The sequence below is a fragment of the Schistocerca piceifrons genome, chromosome 9, assembly GCF_021461385.2.
Source record: "Schistocerca piceifrons isolate TAMUIC-IGC-003096 chromosome 9, iqSchPice1.1, whole genome shotgun sequence".
NCBI lineage: Eukaryota > Metazoa > Arthropoda > Insecta > Orthoptera > Acrididae > Schistocerca > Schistocerca piceifrons.
Window position 1 is genome coordinate 76,669,703 of NC_060146.1, and position 15,879 is coordinate 76,685,581.

The 15,879-nt window shown below is 38.5% G+C and overlaps 2 protein-coding genes across 4 annotated transcripts in view; one reads left to right on the forward strand and one right to left on the reverse strand.

The window, feature by feature from the left end:
• The window catches only part of LOC124716664 (protein yippee-like 5), a 29,277-nt gene extending 21,418 nt beyond the window's left edge, over window positions 1–7,859 (reverse strand). The window contains exons 1-2 of one of the 2 annotated variants that reach the window (XM_047243202.1): window positions 7,749–7,859; window positions 7,455–7,640 (exon numbers count right to left, since the gene is read on the reverse strand). In XM_047243202.1, coding sequence (XP_047099158.1) covers window positions 7,455–7,615 — 161 coding nt within the window. In that variant the 5' untranslated portion in view covers window positions 7,616–7,640; window positions 7,749–7,859. Of the gene's footprint in view, window positions 1–7,454 lie in introns of both variants that reach the window. The other variant, XM_047243203.1, reaches the window with a different exon arrangement.
• Window positions 7,860–8,573: 714 nt separating this feature from the next.
• LOC124717002 (atypical kinase COQ8B, mitochondrial) overlaps window positions 8,574–15,879 on the forward strand; it is a 137,208-nt gene continuing 129,902 nt past the window's right edge. For both annotated transcript variants that reach the window (XM_047243629.1, XM_047243630.1), the window contains exon 1: window positions 8,574–9,109. In XM_047243629.1, the coding sequence (XP_047099585.1) occupies window positions 8,918–9,109 (192 nt within the window). In that variant the 5' untranslated portion in view covers window positions 8,574–8,917. The remainder of the gene's footprint in view (window positions 9,110–15,879) is intronic.

A 15,879-nucleotide genomic window follows, 5' to 3' on the forward strand; every position in this document is an offset into this window, starting at 1 on the left:
CAATACAATTGGCATTTGTAAGGCTGTCCTACAACTTCCACATTGCTAGCAATGGGTTAAACACTATGCTGTTGACTGCTCTGAATGACAGTAAAACTTTGCAACATGTGTCTATTTTGTATAAGCTGTAAACAACTGATAGCCACTATTAAAGTTCCAACCCTCATATAAATAGGCCTCCAAAAAATGGAAAAACTACGCTTCAGGAAGATCAGTATTGGATACAGAGAAATGCAGGGACATGTGAGGCAATACTGACCCCGTGAATTATCTGAGAAGATCATCTGAAGAAAGGCAAACCTATGTTTATAGCATTTGTAGATATAAAGAAATGCTTTTAGCAAAGTCGTTGGTAACTGATATTTGGAACTCTGAAGGTAACAGGGATTAAATACAGTGAATGAAAGTTTATGTAGAACTTGAGAAGAAACAGGTTAAGAGTTGAAAGGAATGAAAGGGAGACAGAAATTGAGAAGGGTGTGACACAGTGTTGCAGTCTCTTCAGTGATGCTGAGGGATCAGATTATAACAGGATTATTAGATGAGTTTTGCCATTTGGGCTGAGTCACAGTCATGTATAACTGTCTAAATGGTAATACCTTTGTCATTTGACTACTGTTTTATTGCTTCTAGATTCACTATTTCAATGGTTGCTCTGCAGCCATTATCAAGTAACTCATTATTGTCCTTTTGAAATCAGTTACACTGCATCTCACAGCACATGCCAAGAAAATCATGTTCAAATAATGAATACGATGTTCCCTTTCAAGTTGTACTACAATATGCAGTGTAACTAATTTTGAAAGGACAATAACACATCACTTGACAAAGGCTGCAACGTTGACATTGTGACAGCGTACCCAGAAGCAATAAAATGATAGTCAAATGGCTAATGAATTACATTTAGACAATGGCATTTAAGTGTTAGTATTTTCTGAAAGTGTTTTTCTGGACTCTGCCTTTGTATGGAAGTGAAAAGGGGAAAGATAGAAGGAATAAAACAGTCTTTGGTGCTGCAGAAGAATTCTGAAGGTTAGATGGGCGGATTGTATAATTAATGGCTAAAAAAAAAAAGGGACTGATTGACAGGACTCATCCTGAGGTACAAAGGAAACATCAGTCCAATAATGGAGGGAAGTGTACAATAAACATTGTGGGGGGAGACCAAGGCTTGACAACAGTAAGCTAGTTTAAATAGATGTTGGCTGCAGTAATTTCACAAAGATGTAGAGCCTTGCACAGGATAGGCTAGTATGGAGAGCTGCAGCATACCCACCTTCACAGACTGAATACCACAATGATTAGATCATTCCAGAAACGTCTGAATCACATTTCAATGAAAAAAAAAAATTATGTGTAGCTGTATTTCCATAATGGTTTTGACTTTTCGTATTTGCAGCCAAATACAGTACTAGTTTCGAAGCTATAGATACATAAGGATGGAAAAAGAATAATCTGCATCTACTCTGCAAACCACCGTCAGGAGCACGGCAGAGGGTATGTCCCACTGTAACAGTTATTAGGGTTTCTTCCTGTTCCATTCACGTATGGAGCAGGGAAGAATGATTGCCTGACTGCCTCTGTGTGTGTAGTACTTATTCTAATCTTACCCTCACGATCCCTGTGTGAGTGACACATAGGGGGTTGCAGTATATCCCTAGAGTAATCACTTAAAGCCAGTTCTTGAAACTTTGTTAAAAGTGTTTCTCGGGATAGTTTACATCTGTCTTCAAGAGTGGCAGTTCAGTTACTGTAGTATCTCTGTGACATTCTCCCCTCGATTAAACAAACCTGTGACCATTCGTATTGCCCTTTCCGCATACATTCAATATCCCCTGTTAGTCCTATCTGCTATGGGTCCTACACACTTGAGCAATATTCTGGAATGGGTTACACACGTGATTTACAAGCAATCTCTTTCATATATTGATTGCAGTTCCCCAGTATTCTTCCAATAAGCCAAAGTCTACCACCTGCTTTACCGAAAACTGAGCGTATGTGATCATTCCATTTCATACAAAGTGTTACATCCAGGTATTTGTATCAGTTTGCTGATTCCAACAGCAACTCATTGGTATTATAGTCATAGAATACTGGGTTGTTTTGGAAATCAGCCATATGCAAACACAATTAGTTTATTTTTATATTTGCCCAGACATGTTTTGACACCAATGTGTCATCTCCTGTGAGTAAAATTTTTATTTCTCAAAATTACATAACTAACTGAATCACTAAAAATCGATGTATAATAATACAGTTCAGTTAGCAAAGTAATTTTAAGAAATAAAAATTTGACTCACAGAAGATGACACATTTGTGTCGAAACATGACTGGGTAATATAAAAATAAACTAATTGTGTTTGCATAAGGCTGATTTCTGAAAGAACACAATTTTTAAATCACAAACACGGAAGAACAAAAAGAGGAGCTTCAAACCTTAGTCAAATGAGTATTTCAAAGCCAAGCCAAGCATACAATACTACATTTTTTTCATTTTGTGAAGTGCACAATTTTACAGTTTTGAATATTTAGAGCAAGTTGCCAATTTCTGCACCATGTTGAAATCTTGTCAAGACCTGAGTGAACATTTATGCAGCTTCTCTCAGATAGTGCTTCACTATAGATAATTGTATCATCTGCAAAGAGCCTGATTTTACTATTAATATTATCTGCATGATCATTAATATACAACACGAACAGCGAGGGTCCCAACATATTTCCCTGTTGCACACCAGAATTACTTCCATATCTGACGATGACTCTCCATTTCACTTGATACCCATATGATCATACTTTTGACAACAAGCATAGGTGCGGTACTGAGTCAAATGCTTTTTGGAAATCAAGAAACACTGCATCTACCTGTTTGCTTTGATATAAAGCTTTCAGTATGTCATGTGAGAATAGTGCGAGTTGGGTTTTACATGATTGATGTTTTTGAAAACCACGCTGGTTGGCATTGAGGAGGCCATTCTCTTCAAGATACCTCATTACAGTTGAGCTCAGAGTATGTTCTAAGATTCTACAACAAATCAAAGTCAAGGATATCGGATGGAAATTTTGTGGATCACTTCTTCTACCCTTGTTGCAGACAGGTGCGACCTGTGCCTTTTTCCAAGAACTGGGTACAGTTTTTTGTACAAGGGCTCTATGAGAGATTATAGTGAGAAGACGGGCAAACTCAGCCTCAAATTCAGTATAGAATCCGACAAGGATTCCATGGGACCCTGGAGTTTCATTCTATTTTAACGATTTCATCTGTCTCTCAACACCGCTGACACTGATATTTATTTCATTCATCTTTTCGGTGGTACAAGGATTGAATTGGGGCGATTCTCCTAGGTTTTCCTGCGAAAAGGAAAATTTGAAAACAGAGTTAAGCATTTCAGTTTCTGCTTTTCTATCCCCAATTTCAGTTCCGGTCTCATTCGTTAGGGATTGGACACTACTTTTGTGCCACTAACAGCCCTTACATACAAGCAGAATTTCGTTCGATTTTGTTTAAGATCATTTGACAATATTCTGCTATGGTAGTCACTGACGGCATCATGCATTGCTCTCTTGAAAGCCAAACACATTTCATTCAGCATCTCTCTACCTGTAGCCCCACACTTTGTTTTACACCTGTTATCCATCAAGCTCTGTTTCTTAAAAATTTCTTTAATAGTGACTATATACCATGGAGATTCCCTCTCATTATGACCAGTACATATCTACCCTGTGTGTGGTGAACTATTCTTTTAAACTTGAGCCAGAGTTCCTCTACACTGTCCTGACCTGTTATGAAACTTCTTCACTGAAATAAGACAATACTGATTTTTTTATCTAGTTTACTGAGCAAATGTATCTTTCTGCTTGGTTTAGTTGTCCTTTGTACTTTGGTAATCATTATTGCAACAACTGTGTCATGGTCATTTTGGTTGCATTGGGAGAAGAGTCTGGTAAGCAATAAAAGGATTCAATTATCATTTTATGCCCAACCCTGATACTGAGTCTTGCCCAAATTATCCCACATGCAGCTTCACTTTCTAGCTCAGTGGGTTTGAATTTTTTGTCTACTGTGACAAATAAACCACCTTCGTTCCCTAATAGGCTATCTTTTTGATATACTCTTAAATTTTCTCCAAAAATCTCACTGCTATCAATTTCAAGTTTCAATTAGCTTTCTGTACCTTTTACACTGTATGCTTCACTGCTTTTCAGGAGTGCTTCTCACTTTGGCACTTTGTTACGAATGCTTCGGAAGTTTACCATTAGGATTTTAATAATCTCTCCTGTGGGAGGCATTTCTTTCGATCTTTCACTGTTATTTCTAGGTTTCCCACAGCCATCGTTATCTAGATTGGATAGAGAGTCACCTAATCTAAAAAACTCTTGTGCACACCCCCACACACGGTCAGCAGCCTCTGAAGTGTAGTGCACACCTGACTTTTTTGGGGGATCTTCCAGTTCTCAACATTATGGCACCAGTCCAGGAAGTAGCAGCCTAGCTTGTTACAGAACTTTCAAAATCTCTGGTTCAGTCCTTCCACTTGACTCAGAACCAAAGGCCCACGATCAGTTCTGGGGACAATGCTGCAAACTGTGAGCGTCATGAAACTGTGTCATTGTAGGATTAATGTCAAAATGTAATGATGGGTAACTGATCTCACTTGCTGAAATATGTTCTCCTTCAACAAAGACACTGAAACAGCTCATATGTTTCTGATCATTGCTGCCAAAATTGTCAGCTGGCACTATGAACTGCCTCTCGCATTTGTATTCTCTTTCCGAACTCAAAGATGTCACACAAGAGAAGGAAATACTTGCAAAGGGATGAGACTGGTCAAAAGTGTCCTGTTGCAGAGCTTGTGAAACTTCTTTTATGAGAGACAAAAAATGATTGAGTAAAGAAAATGTTGGACACAATGGTTTACATCTATGTCTATGTCTTCACCTATGTCTAAACTCTGTAAACCACCATGAGCTACATGGTGGAGGGTACATCCCACTGTACCAGTTATTATGGTCTCTTCCCATCCCACTGACATACGGAGTGCTGGAAGAATGACTGGCTGAATGCCTCTGTGTGTGTGGTAATTATTCTAATCTTATCCTCATGATCATTATGTGAGCGATATGTAAGGGATTACAGTCTATTCCTATAGAGTCATCATCTACAGCCGGTTCTTCAAACCTCCTTAATCAACTGTCTCAGGATAGTTTACGTCTATCTTGAACAGTCTTCCAGTTCAGTTCCTCCAGTATCTCTGTGACGCTTCCCAAGGATCAAACAAACCTGTGACCATTCATGCTGTCCTTCTCTGTATATGTCCAATATCCTCTATTAGTCCTATTTGGTTTGGGTCCCACACGCTTCAGCAATATTATAGAACTGGTCACATGAGTGATTTGTAAGCAATCTCCTTTGTGGACTGATTGCACTTCTCCAGTATCATACAGATATAATGAACTCTACCACCTGCCTTACCAACAACTGAGCCCATGTGAGCATTCCATTTCATGTCACTACAAAGTGGGGTCTAGTGCAGCAGGGGATACAACCCGTCGGCTTTGGACAATGACGTCACAAGTCGCCAGATAGCAGTTTACGATTTTCGCTTTTGCTGTTATGTTTCAGTTTCGTTTTTTTACTGATTGCTTAATAAAGTGGATCTGTTTATTCTATCTCGTGAGATTTTTTTTAAAAAAGCCAAAAAACACTTATCAGCCACTGAAGGGAGCTACAACACTAAGAAGAATCGCTTCTCGATTGGCGACTTGTGACGTCAATGTCCAAAGCCGACGGGTTGTATCCCCTGCTACACTAGTCCCACAAAGTGTTACACCCATGTATTTGTATGAGTGAGCCAATTCCAACAGCGACTCATTGATGTTGCAGTCATGGGATTTTTTTTTAAGTGCACAAATGGTTTGAACCAAAATATGATGTAATAACCAAGACCAAAGAAGAGTAAAGCACTGTTCTTAGAGATACGAGCCCTCACATTCCTGTCTAAAAACAGAAAATGAGAAAGAAAGATGAAGAACATGTGCATTTAGAATCTATAGCTTAATGTTCACCACATATCATAAATCAATCTAACTTATTGGTCCTAATGGCTACAAGACCTTCGTTGTAACTTCAGCCATTGCATTTCAAGACTTAACGATGTACATATGATGCAGTTCCTGATTAGTTTTGAGAGAGAGATTGTCTAAAGCCCACTTAGTATTGTGTGTGAAAGAGCTACAATGCCTACTGTATACACTGGTTAACAGGCATGCAGAGCATATGTACCAGTTTATAAGCTAGCTATAAGACCCAACAACATTACAGTCTATTGTGCACTCTTTTGCACATAATTTAATATGGAGTTAAGTAAAATATTCATCACAGGTGACTCTGGTTAATGTACAGCATCAAAATTTCATTGTTAACAATTGTGGCAGCAGATACGTTAAAACCTCATCCTAACACCTAATCTTCTCAAATCGTATTAAGGAAACCCCTTGCTTAAACTGCACCCCTGTTACGGATACATCATCAACAGCATCTCGTGACAGAGATAAGGAACTTAGGATTAATCCATGATATTTATGAGTCATGTAATAACAAACTGCTGTGCCTACTATTCCCATTGCTGCTGAAATTAAAAAGATTACAACCATTTCTTAAAACCAGGATCAAACTGACTGTATTCAAACTGAATGCTACTGCATATCCTTTCAGTATGCACAAGATTTCTGTAGTGCCATCAACTTCATATCCATTGTCTTCCGGATTTTGTTCATCTCTGTAGAGATGTGTTTCTGCTAGCAGTCATCACACTTTTTGTAAGAAAGTAACGTTTGTTAAGTCAATACAATTTTCTTCACAGGTCTAAAGGATTTTTTTTTTTTTCAATCATATTAATTGCTGCAGTAGTACTGACAACTACGGAATAAACTGTTCAAAAATGTCAAGTATGTAGCAATGTGCATTGTGATCCTGTTTCCCTTCGCTGTTAATATTGTTCTATGCTCAGACCTTAACATCACAGTTTCTGATATATCAAGTTTATTTTAATAAATGGTCATTATTATAGGAAACAACAGAAATGCTAGGATGCTGTCTGAAACAGTTCGTCAGTGTCAAATATCATCCGTTCTTCATGTTTAACGATTATTTTGTTAGCATGACAGCTTCCGTTGACGAAATTTTGTAACTGTCGAGATACTGCGAAAAGGTTCAGCGACTAAAACGAATCGTTTTAATTTTATCAACACCATCTGATAAGTCGTGTCCGGCCATAATTTGTCGCTAGGTTTCGTAAAATGTTTCCTGATAATTTCCAAAAATCGTGACAAGGTAATTTTACAGTTTTTCATGGAATCTTGGGGGCATTCGAAGTGTCTCATTCGTAACCCTTGATCCGTAGAGCAATTAGAGAGAGTGACATATTTACACATTAACTACGAGTGTGTCATGTTACCTGTAGTTGAGATTCACCACTTTATTGAAGAGGAATGCTCTACCAGTCGCACCAGTGAATCTCGTGCTAATTAGCTCACTTCTGTTTGTGAGGAACGTATCACAAGAAGCGCATGAGAAAAGACGAGAGCCTCCAATATGGTCCAGAAAAATGCGACCCATTTTTTTTCTGGAAGTCCTCAAAGCTCTGCGAACACATCACCATATTTGTTCTTATTATTCGATATTGTAACGTAAATAAAGTCTTCCTCGCTATAAACTACAACGGTTTTCATTTCCACTGTTAAGTTTTTACCTCAAAACACGTGCTCACGACACAAGTGTATCAGAAAATGGACTGGCTTACGCGATTTCTTTGTGTCTCAGAATGACCTCTCGGATGCCAAACCAAAACACAAGACAGCTGTTTACGATGACGTAGTTAACTTGACCGTATGATACATGACAGCATTCGCATAAGTAAACAAACAAGGCACTTTGACACAACTAATATAGAAAGGAGAACAGGGTATATTTAACGAACTGCCAAGCGTAAACTAATTTCCATGTAAAAATTATATATGTTCTTTTGGAGCGTTTATTTGTAATTTGTTTATTCAACATGGCAGTTTACATTACAGTAGCAAAAATGCAGTAGCTATTTAATTCAACAGTTTTGTGTATGTAAAGTATAAACTGAAATCTCCATAACGCACTCATAATTATGAAAATACTCGTATATATCTAGATACGGAATAAACATTCACAACACAAGCGATAACAGTGTATATACGGTATACAATTTCGTAATGTCTATTGAACTTTTCATGAAAAGCAGTTTTTTGTTGTCAGGAGAAATTAATGCGCTAGCTCGGGATTTTTATGTCTTTATTTTAATACTATAAACTTTTGCAACAGCAAAACAGTAGGGGAAAAAACTTTGTAGACTAAGGAAAGCAGCGAGACCATGTCCCTTGCGAACACTTAGTCCAAGCAAGAAATCCGTAAAATGGGACTGAAATTATAAGGCTGTTAATAGGCAAAATCTTTCAGATTTTTTTTTAATGTGTGGGTTCCTAAAGCTGCTACTACTGAACATGCTGTACTCATTATAGGGGGTTGACTTGTACCGTCATCTGTGATGCCGTAGCGGGGTATGGTAGCAGGGTGTCGTGTTATGCCGGTTCGGGAGTTGTCGCAATAGTAGAGAAAGTATAGTAAAGAATAATTATTTAGAAGTGAAGAAAGCTGTGGAAGTGATGCTTGTGATTGTTAAGAGATTAAGAGGAAGTTGTATCAGTGAAACAGTTTGGCTGTCAAACATCACTGCGTGCATTACGTAACATCCCTTTTTTTAAATTTAGTGTTGTTATACAATCGGACATAACCCCTAAACTCCTGGGCTGCTCTCATTTTATGATCCGATACACTGCGTCATGAATGTTCTTAGTGTAGAATAATTGATTTGTCGTAAATATAACAAACATGTCTCGGGTGTGGAGTCAGGATTTATTGGGCGTCCTGCGCGGCTTGCAGAGCGTTATCGTTGCGACCAGCAGACTCCAAGAAGCTGAATGTAAACTAATTTGGGAAAACTCCAGCGTAAAAGTTCTAACAGAAGAAGCAGTCAACACCTTAGGAAGAAACCTGGATGCTTTATCAAAAGCTGATGCTCGGGTACACATTTGTTTTCTGTACGATTTTTAATTGATATTTTCATAAGTAGGTCGCGACCGCTCAGATAGCCAAGGCGGTCAAATGCTTTGTTTTATGGAGCATGTGTATTTTAAATTGATATTTCAGTAAAAGACGTACCTAGTATTCCATTAGTCATCAACACGCTTGCTATATATTTGAAAGTATGCCCAGAACGGTGTAGTAGTTGCTGCTGCAGGTATTGCTGTTCAAACTTATTAAAAATACATAGGCTACTTTATTTACTTTAGGTGTCAGCTGAAAAATGTTTTCATCAATTTCAACGCTGCTTTTAGAGTATAGGGAAATGGTATACTTATGATAAGAGACCAATTTGAACCCCATGTCTTTCCAATAACTGTTAATCCTCTACCCTGCTTTCTTCTTTCTAATTTACACAGGGATGTAATTTTTAAAAAATTCAGGTGACGGACAGCATACTGCATCCATTTAAAGGGTACACTCATATGGTGATAGTGTCACTGGCTAAGATGATGATGTATATCCCATCATCTAATTCAGTGCATTTTTATATTGCTTGTTTATATTTATTGTTACACATCTTTATCTTCAGCTATACAAATGCAAAAATTTATCAGATTGTTATGCTAAACTTTTTAAGGCTTGCCTCCTTACTTGACCCCTTGAGGTGGCATCGATGTAGAATAGCAACGATGAATGCTAACATTGGTCCATGTGTAGGACAAATCATGTAGACTGCTTCTGTTGGTATTTTAGAAAAAGGTTAAGAGAATGCCCTTCATATCCCTTCTCACTGTGAAATTTTTGTGAAATTCACAGCCATAATACTGAAAGTAAAAATTTATGTGTAGACTACATGCCCCAGGCTACACTTCAGAATGGAATTTTACACTCTGATGCAGAACTTGAAAACAGTTTACTGGTAGACATTCATCAAGAACCTAAAAAGCCATAATATTCGAAACCAAAAGTAAACAATGCCCTGTTAGCAATTCTTTCTCAAACTTTTTCAGTATATTTGGATTGGGAGTGAAAATACCAGTCAATTTAATGTTCGTATGATAAAGGTTTTAACTTTACCAGTAAAAAGGTAGGTGATAGTGTTTCATCTTAAGTTACGTAAAAGTTCAATGTGAAGCATTATGTAAAAGGAAGGGCAGTGGATTTTGTCAGAGTCTTAGTTGATTTTCTGGGAGGCCTAATACTCATTTGATAACATTAGGATTTATTGTGCAAAGTGATCAATGGAACACGGAAATAATGAACTAATTCAAGCAATGGAATGAGTAAAGGGAGCTACTCACCATATTACATTACATGGATAAACAGGAATACTTGATAATAGTTATAGGCTTTGATTAATGCTGGAGGAAACAACTGACAAATGTCGTAAACAACATGGGAACAATAATGTGATATAGGTGACCAGTTTCTTCAAACTGGTTAAGCTACAGATAAGTCTGTCAGCATAACTAAGGTTTTTGCTTTGCTATTTGTTGGCTCTGTCACCTAACCTGGGGCTAAGCCACAGATCAGAGTGGCGCCACCACCAGGTTTTTTGCTTTCACGATTCACTGGCTTTGCTACCTAACAACCAGTCTGTGAAAATACACACCAGAAGGTGATGTCACAGCAGCGACTAACAGTGTGTCACTGTTCAAAGCCGACGATTAGTATCGACTATACCTCGTGGCCCCATTACGTCAATTGTATTCCATGGATCCCACACAAAGTGGTCTCAGAGATGTGGGAATGGGACTGTATGTTTAATTTAATTTGAGTTTAGTACAGTGAAAAAGAAAAAAATACATTACTTTACCAAAGTGCATAAACCTAAAACATTAAATTTAATCATGTCTGTTAAGATACTTGCCAGTGAAGTAGAATGAGTTGTCTAGTAGGAAATTCTTTAATTTGGTGCTAAACTCCACTCAGTTTAATTTACTGCTAGGTTGTTGAATACACTTGTATCCATGTATCTGATTCCTTTTTGTACTAATGTTAGATGACTTGAGGTCTTTGTAGAGATTGTTTTTGATTTTAGTGTTATATTCATGCTTTTCACTATTTTTTTGTGAAGAGAGAAATATTGGTAATGACAAGGCATTCTACATCTACATGAATACTCTGCAATTCACATTTAAGTGCTTGGCAGAGGGTTCATCGAACCACAATCATACTATCTCTCTACCATTCCACTCCCGAACAGCGCGTGGGAAAAACGAACACCTAAACCTTTCTGTTCGAGCTCTGATTTCTCTTATTTTATTTTGATGATCATTCCTACCTATGTAGGTTGGCCTCAACAAAATATTTTCGCATTCGGAAGAGAAAGTTGGTGACTGAAATTTCATAAATAGACCTCGCCGCGACGAAAAACGTCTTTGCTTTAATTACTTCCATCCCAACTCGCGTATCATATCTGCCACACTCTCTCCCCTATTACGTGATAATACAAAACGAGCTGCCCTTTTTTGCACCCTTTCAATGTCCTCCGTCAATCCCACCTGGTAAGGATCCCACACCGCGCAGCAATAACGAGTGTAGTGTAAGTTGTCTCTTTAGTGGACTTGTTGCATCTTCTAAGTGTCCTGCCAATGAAACGCAACCTTTGGCTCGCCTTCCCCACATTAATGATTATACACATACTGTGAAGGCCTGTGGAGGATATTGTGGATTCATACTAGATATAATTCTTAAAATACCCTTCTGTATTCTGAAAATGCAACTGCTGTAATTTGAAATTTCCTGGATTGCATGGTTTCATGCTGATATATAATGATGAAAAAACAATACCTGAATAGTTCTGTTTTTTCTGGCCATCTGTGGCTCTGCCCAGTCACTCAGACAAGGCATGGTCATTTTGGCTTGGCTTTGGAAGGACATTGTCCTTTCACTGACGACTTCCTTTTACATCGTGAAGAGCCTCAGAACAAACACATATGGTGTCAATAGAACAGAATGCCATTTTTCAACTGAATATTGTTTTTCATTTAAATCGTGATCCACAGCTCTCATAAGACATTTTTGTGTGCAAGTTCCACAGAGCTGCTAAAATCTTTATTCTTCTGGAACTACTTTCAATTATATATCATTATCTGGCAGATTGTAGAATTTTAATGTGGTGTACAACACGACATGATCCTCATTTTTGTTGTGGTCTCAATATAACATATAAATCATGCTGCCAAACCGTGGCTAAGAGCAGAGTTGACCACCCATTGTCAAAACAAGCTGCTATTCACAGCATGATCGATTTCAGTGGCTGCTTTACAACCCTTTCCTGAGCTACCTAGATTGAAGTTATCCTTGCAACACATCCTTCATTCCTGCAGTCCTCCTGACCTGAGTCTCTGCTAACCCACTGCATCCGCACCCCTTCCAGGTAGTCTCTCCTTCCTTTATTCTGCCACCCCCTCACAACCTGATCCCACTTTATTATCACCAGTTGTGGTACCTGTGTGTTACATCCCTATCTCTCACTCCTACTGCTGCCTCCACGTCGCCAGCCCCTCTTCCCCGATCCTCTCGCTCACTACGTGACACAACCACTCTCCCTAGTCTAAGATTTTAGCAGCTTTTTGATGATTACAGAACAGTGTCGTGAATGTTATTTGAGTGCTGATTGGAGGACATTAAATGGTTTTTCTGGAAATATGCCATCTACTTCAAACAATGATTTTATAAGAATGGGCACCATATTTGACCCTGCAACCGTACAAATACATTGCCAAAAGTTTCACTGAGGTTCGCCACATTTGGGCTTGAAATGAATGATTGGTAAGGGGTGAAAATTTGTGCAGCACTTTAATCTGAATTTTCACTTAACATGTGTTACGCCGGATATCAGAGCTCGAGTCCTAGTCCAGCACAAATTTTCACCTGTTACCATCGATTCATATCAATGCTCAAATGCAGGTAATGTCATTAAAAACTTTGACAATGAATTTGATCAGCCGCTAGATCAAATAAGGTGTCTGTTCTTTCGGACATGTCTGAAAGAAAAAAAAAACACACACACAAACCCCCCGCCCCCCCCACCCCCACCCCTCCACCCCTCTCTCTCTCTCTCTCTCTCTCTCTCTCTCTCTCTCATGAGTAGGTGACGCCTTGTGTATATGGTGTAACAGGCTGGGTATTTGGCTCAGATGGGGAGTGCACTTGGATGTCTGAAGTAGTTTAGGTGACTGCTCGTGTTAAGTGGAAAATCCGACTTTGAGTCCCAGTCCAGCATAAATTTTCACATGTTACCACTGATTCATTTCAATGCCTGTATGTGATTAACGTCATTAAAACCTTTGATGAGTGTAGCATGAGTTTTAAAATTTTGAGTAATCTGGACTTGTCTTGAAGCTATTAGAGAGCAGATTTTAACAGCCTTTGGCTCCTTTCCACAGTTTTTTTGCCTCTGTTAGTGTGCAGCAAGGAAGGTTTAGTCCTTTTATTAGACTAATCTTCACCCCACAAAGTAATATTTTATGTTTGGACTACCATTGTTTTATCTAAGTTTGAAAGGGAAAGGGAAATGTATCTTTTGGCTAGAACAAGTAAAGACCCTGCAGTAGCTGTGCACTACAAAATTACTAAGAAAGGTTATTAAAAAATGAAGAAACATGCACGCAGTGTCAGAAACCAGTACATCTGACAACAGAGTTAAGGCAATATGGAATATAATGAATCAAGAGACAGGACAACCAACCACAGAAGGGAAATACAGCAGCATCCGATTCCACCCGTCTTCTTTGACCCATGAAGTCACAAATATGGCGGAAACGACCATACACTATGACTCCAATATGGCGCCTATGATGTCATCATGTAAACTTGACCATAAACATGAAAATACATCGAAAAACCAACACACACACGTTCCACAAAATCCTAGTGAAACTAATGGGATGAGTGTGGGAAATTGGTGGTTTTTGGCTGGGGACAAAGTAAATATAAACAAATTTAGACACACCACCATACCAAACCACACAAAATGATGAAAAACTGACAACACTAAACTCCGCAAATTCCACTAAACAATATCCTCTGGAATCGGACACTTCCCTTGACCTATATAGCTCAACAGCAGCTCCTGATCCCACAAATTGGAATCGAACACTTCCCTTGACCTATATAGGTCAACAGAAACTACCGATACCAAATCATAAAACCCAAAACTACAACCACATCCACAATCACCACTACCTCAAAAAACACAACAAACCAACAAAATTGGAATCGAACACTTCCCTTGACTGTTATCCTTAAGACATCTCGACATACAGCTGTCCCTGGTCCGAGACACCGGAACTTTAGTAAGCCTCACATCTTCATGACATACTGAACACTTCACGACTTCATCCAGAAATCGGAATAGTTGAAGAAATTTTATTACAGACAACACACTGTCCCCCATCATCGACGACATCCGAAAACTGTTGGCCTAGTCAGTTATATCCATACCTACCAAAGACAGAAAAAAAGCAATTTACCAAAATTCCCACATGATGAACGGAAAAAACTACAATAATGTCGAAATAACAAAACTAAAATCGTTAACTCACTGAAAAATATTCCGCTGAAAGCACAGTCCCGATACCATACACATGCAATGTTATCACGCAAATGAACCCCATACGCCACGTAGCACGCTATCCATAAACACACCACCAGAGAGAACCAGCAACCGCAACAATACGCCACCTATAAACACTCCACACACACAAACTAAACATAAAACATCACATAACACACCACCAGAGAGCACCACGATCACATCAAAACAACACCTACAAACACGCCACTCTCACAAACTAAATTCCACGCCGTTGTGACGTTACACACCACAACAGCCTTACGTCACGGGTGGGACCGGACGCTTCGGTCGACCCCCACAGAAGAGGATAACATTGCTATTGAATTAAATGTAAGGGTTATAAATGACAAGTCACAGCTAGCAGATCTGTTTAATAACCATTTCTTAAACATAGTAGAAAGGGTAGGGACCAACAGTTAAAGAGAAAGATCACAGCAATATGTTGAAGAAGTAATTCTCATAAAATTACAGCATATGAATGTGCCACCAACTCCTACTTCTGAAATTTACGGGATCATACATTCTCTCAAGAATAAAATCACTTCTGGTTTTGATGGTGTTTCCAATAGAGTACTAAATATTTGTTCCCATGTAATAAGTCCAGTATTGTCAACTTTAAAATTTTTTGAAAAGTCCAGTATTGTCTGAAATATGAAGTGCATTACTAACTTGAGGCATTTTCCCAGAGAGACTAAAGTGTGCCATTGTTAAACCCTTCTTTAATAAAGGTGATAAGAAAGATGTCAGTAACTACTGACCCATTTCACTGCTGACATAATTTTCCAAAATTTTTGAGAATGTGATGTATTCTAGAATAATATCTCACCTTGGCAACAGTAATGTCCTCAGCAAATCACAGTTTGGGTTTCAGAAGGGTTCCTCTACTGAGAATGCCATTTACATGTTCACACCCAGATATTACAAGCATTAAAAACAAAATAGCACCGATAGGTATTTTCTGTGACCTATCCAAGGCATTTGATTGTGTGAATCATAGAATACTCCAAGATAAATGGTGGTTTTATGGTATTGATGGTAAAGCCAACCAATAGATCATGTCATATCTAACCAAAAGAATTCAGAAAGTTGTACTTAGTAGTAATTCAACCAACAGAATCCAGGGACATAATTCTGACTAGGGAGAAATCACGTATAGGGTTCCCCAAGGATCAATCTTAGGTCC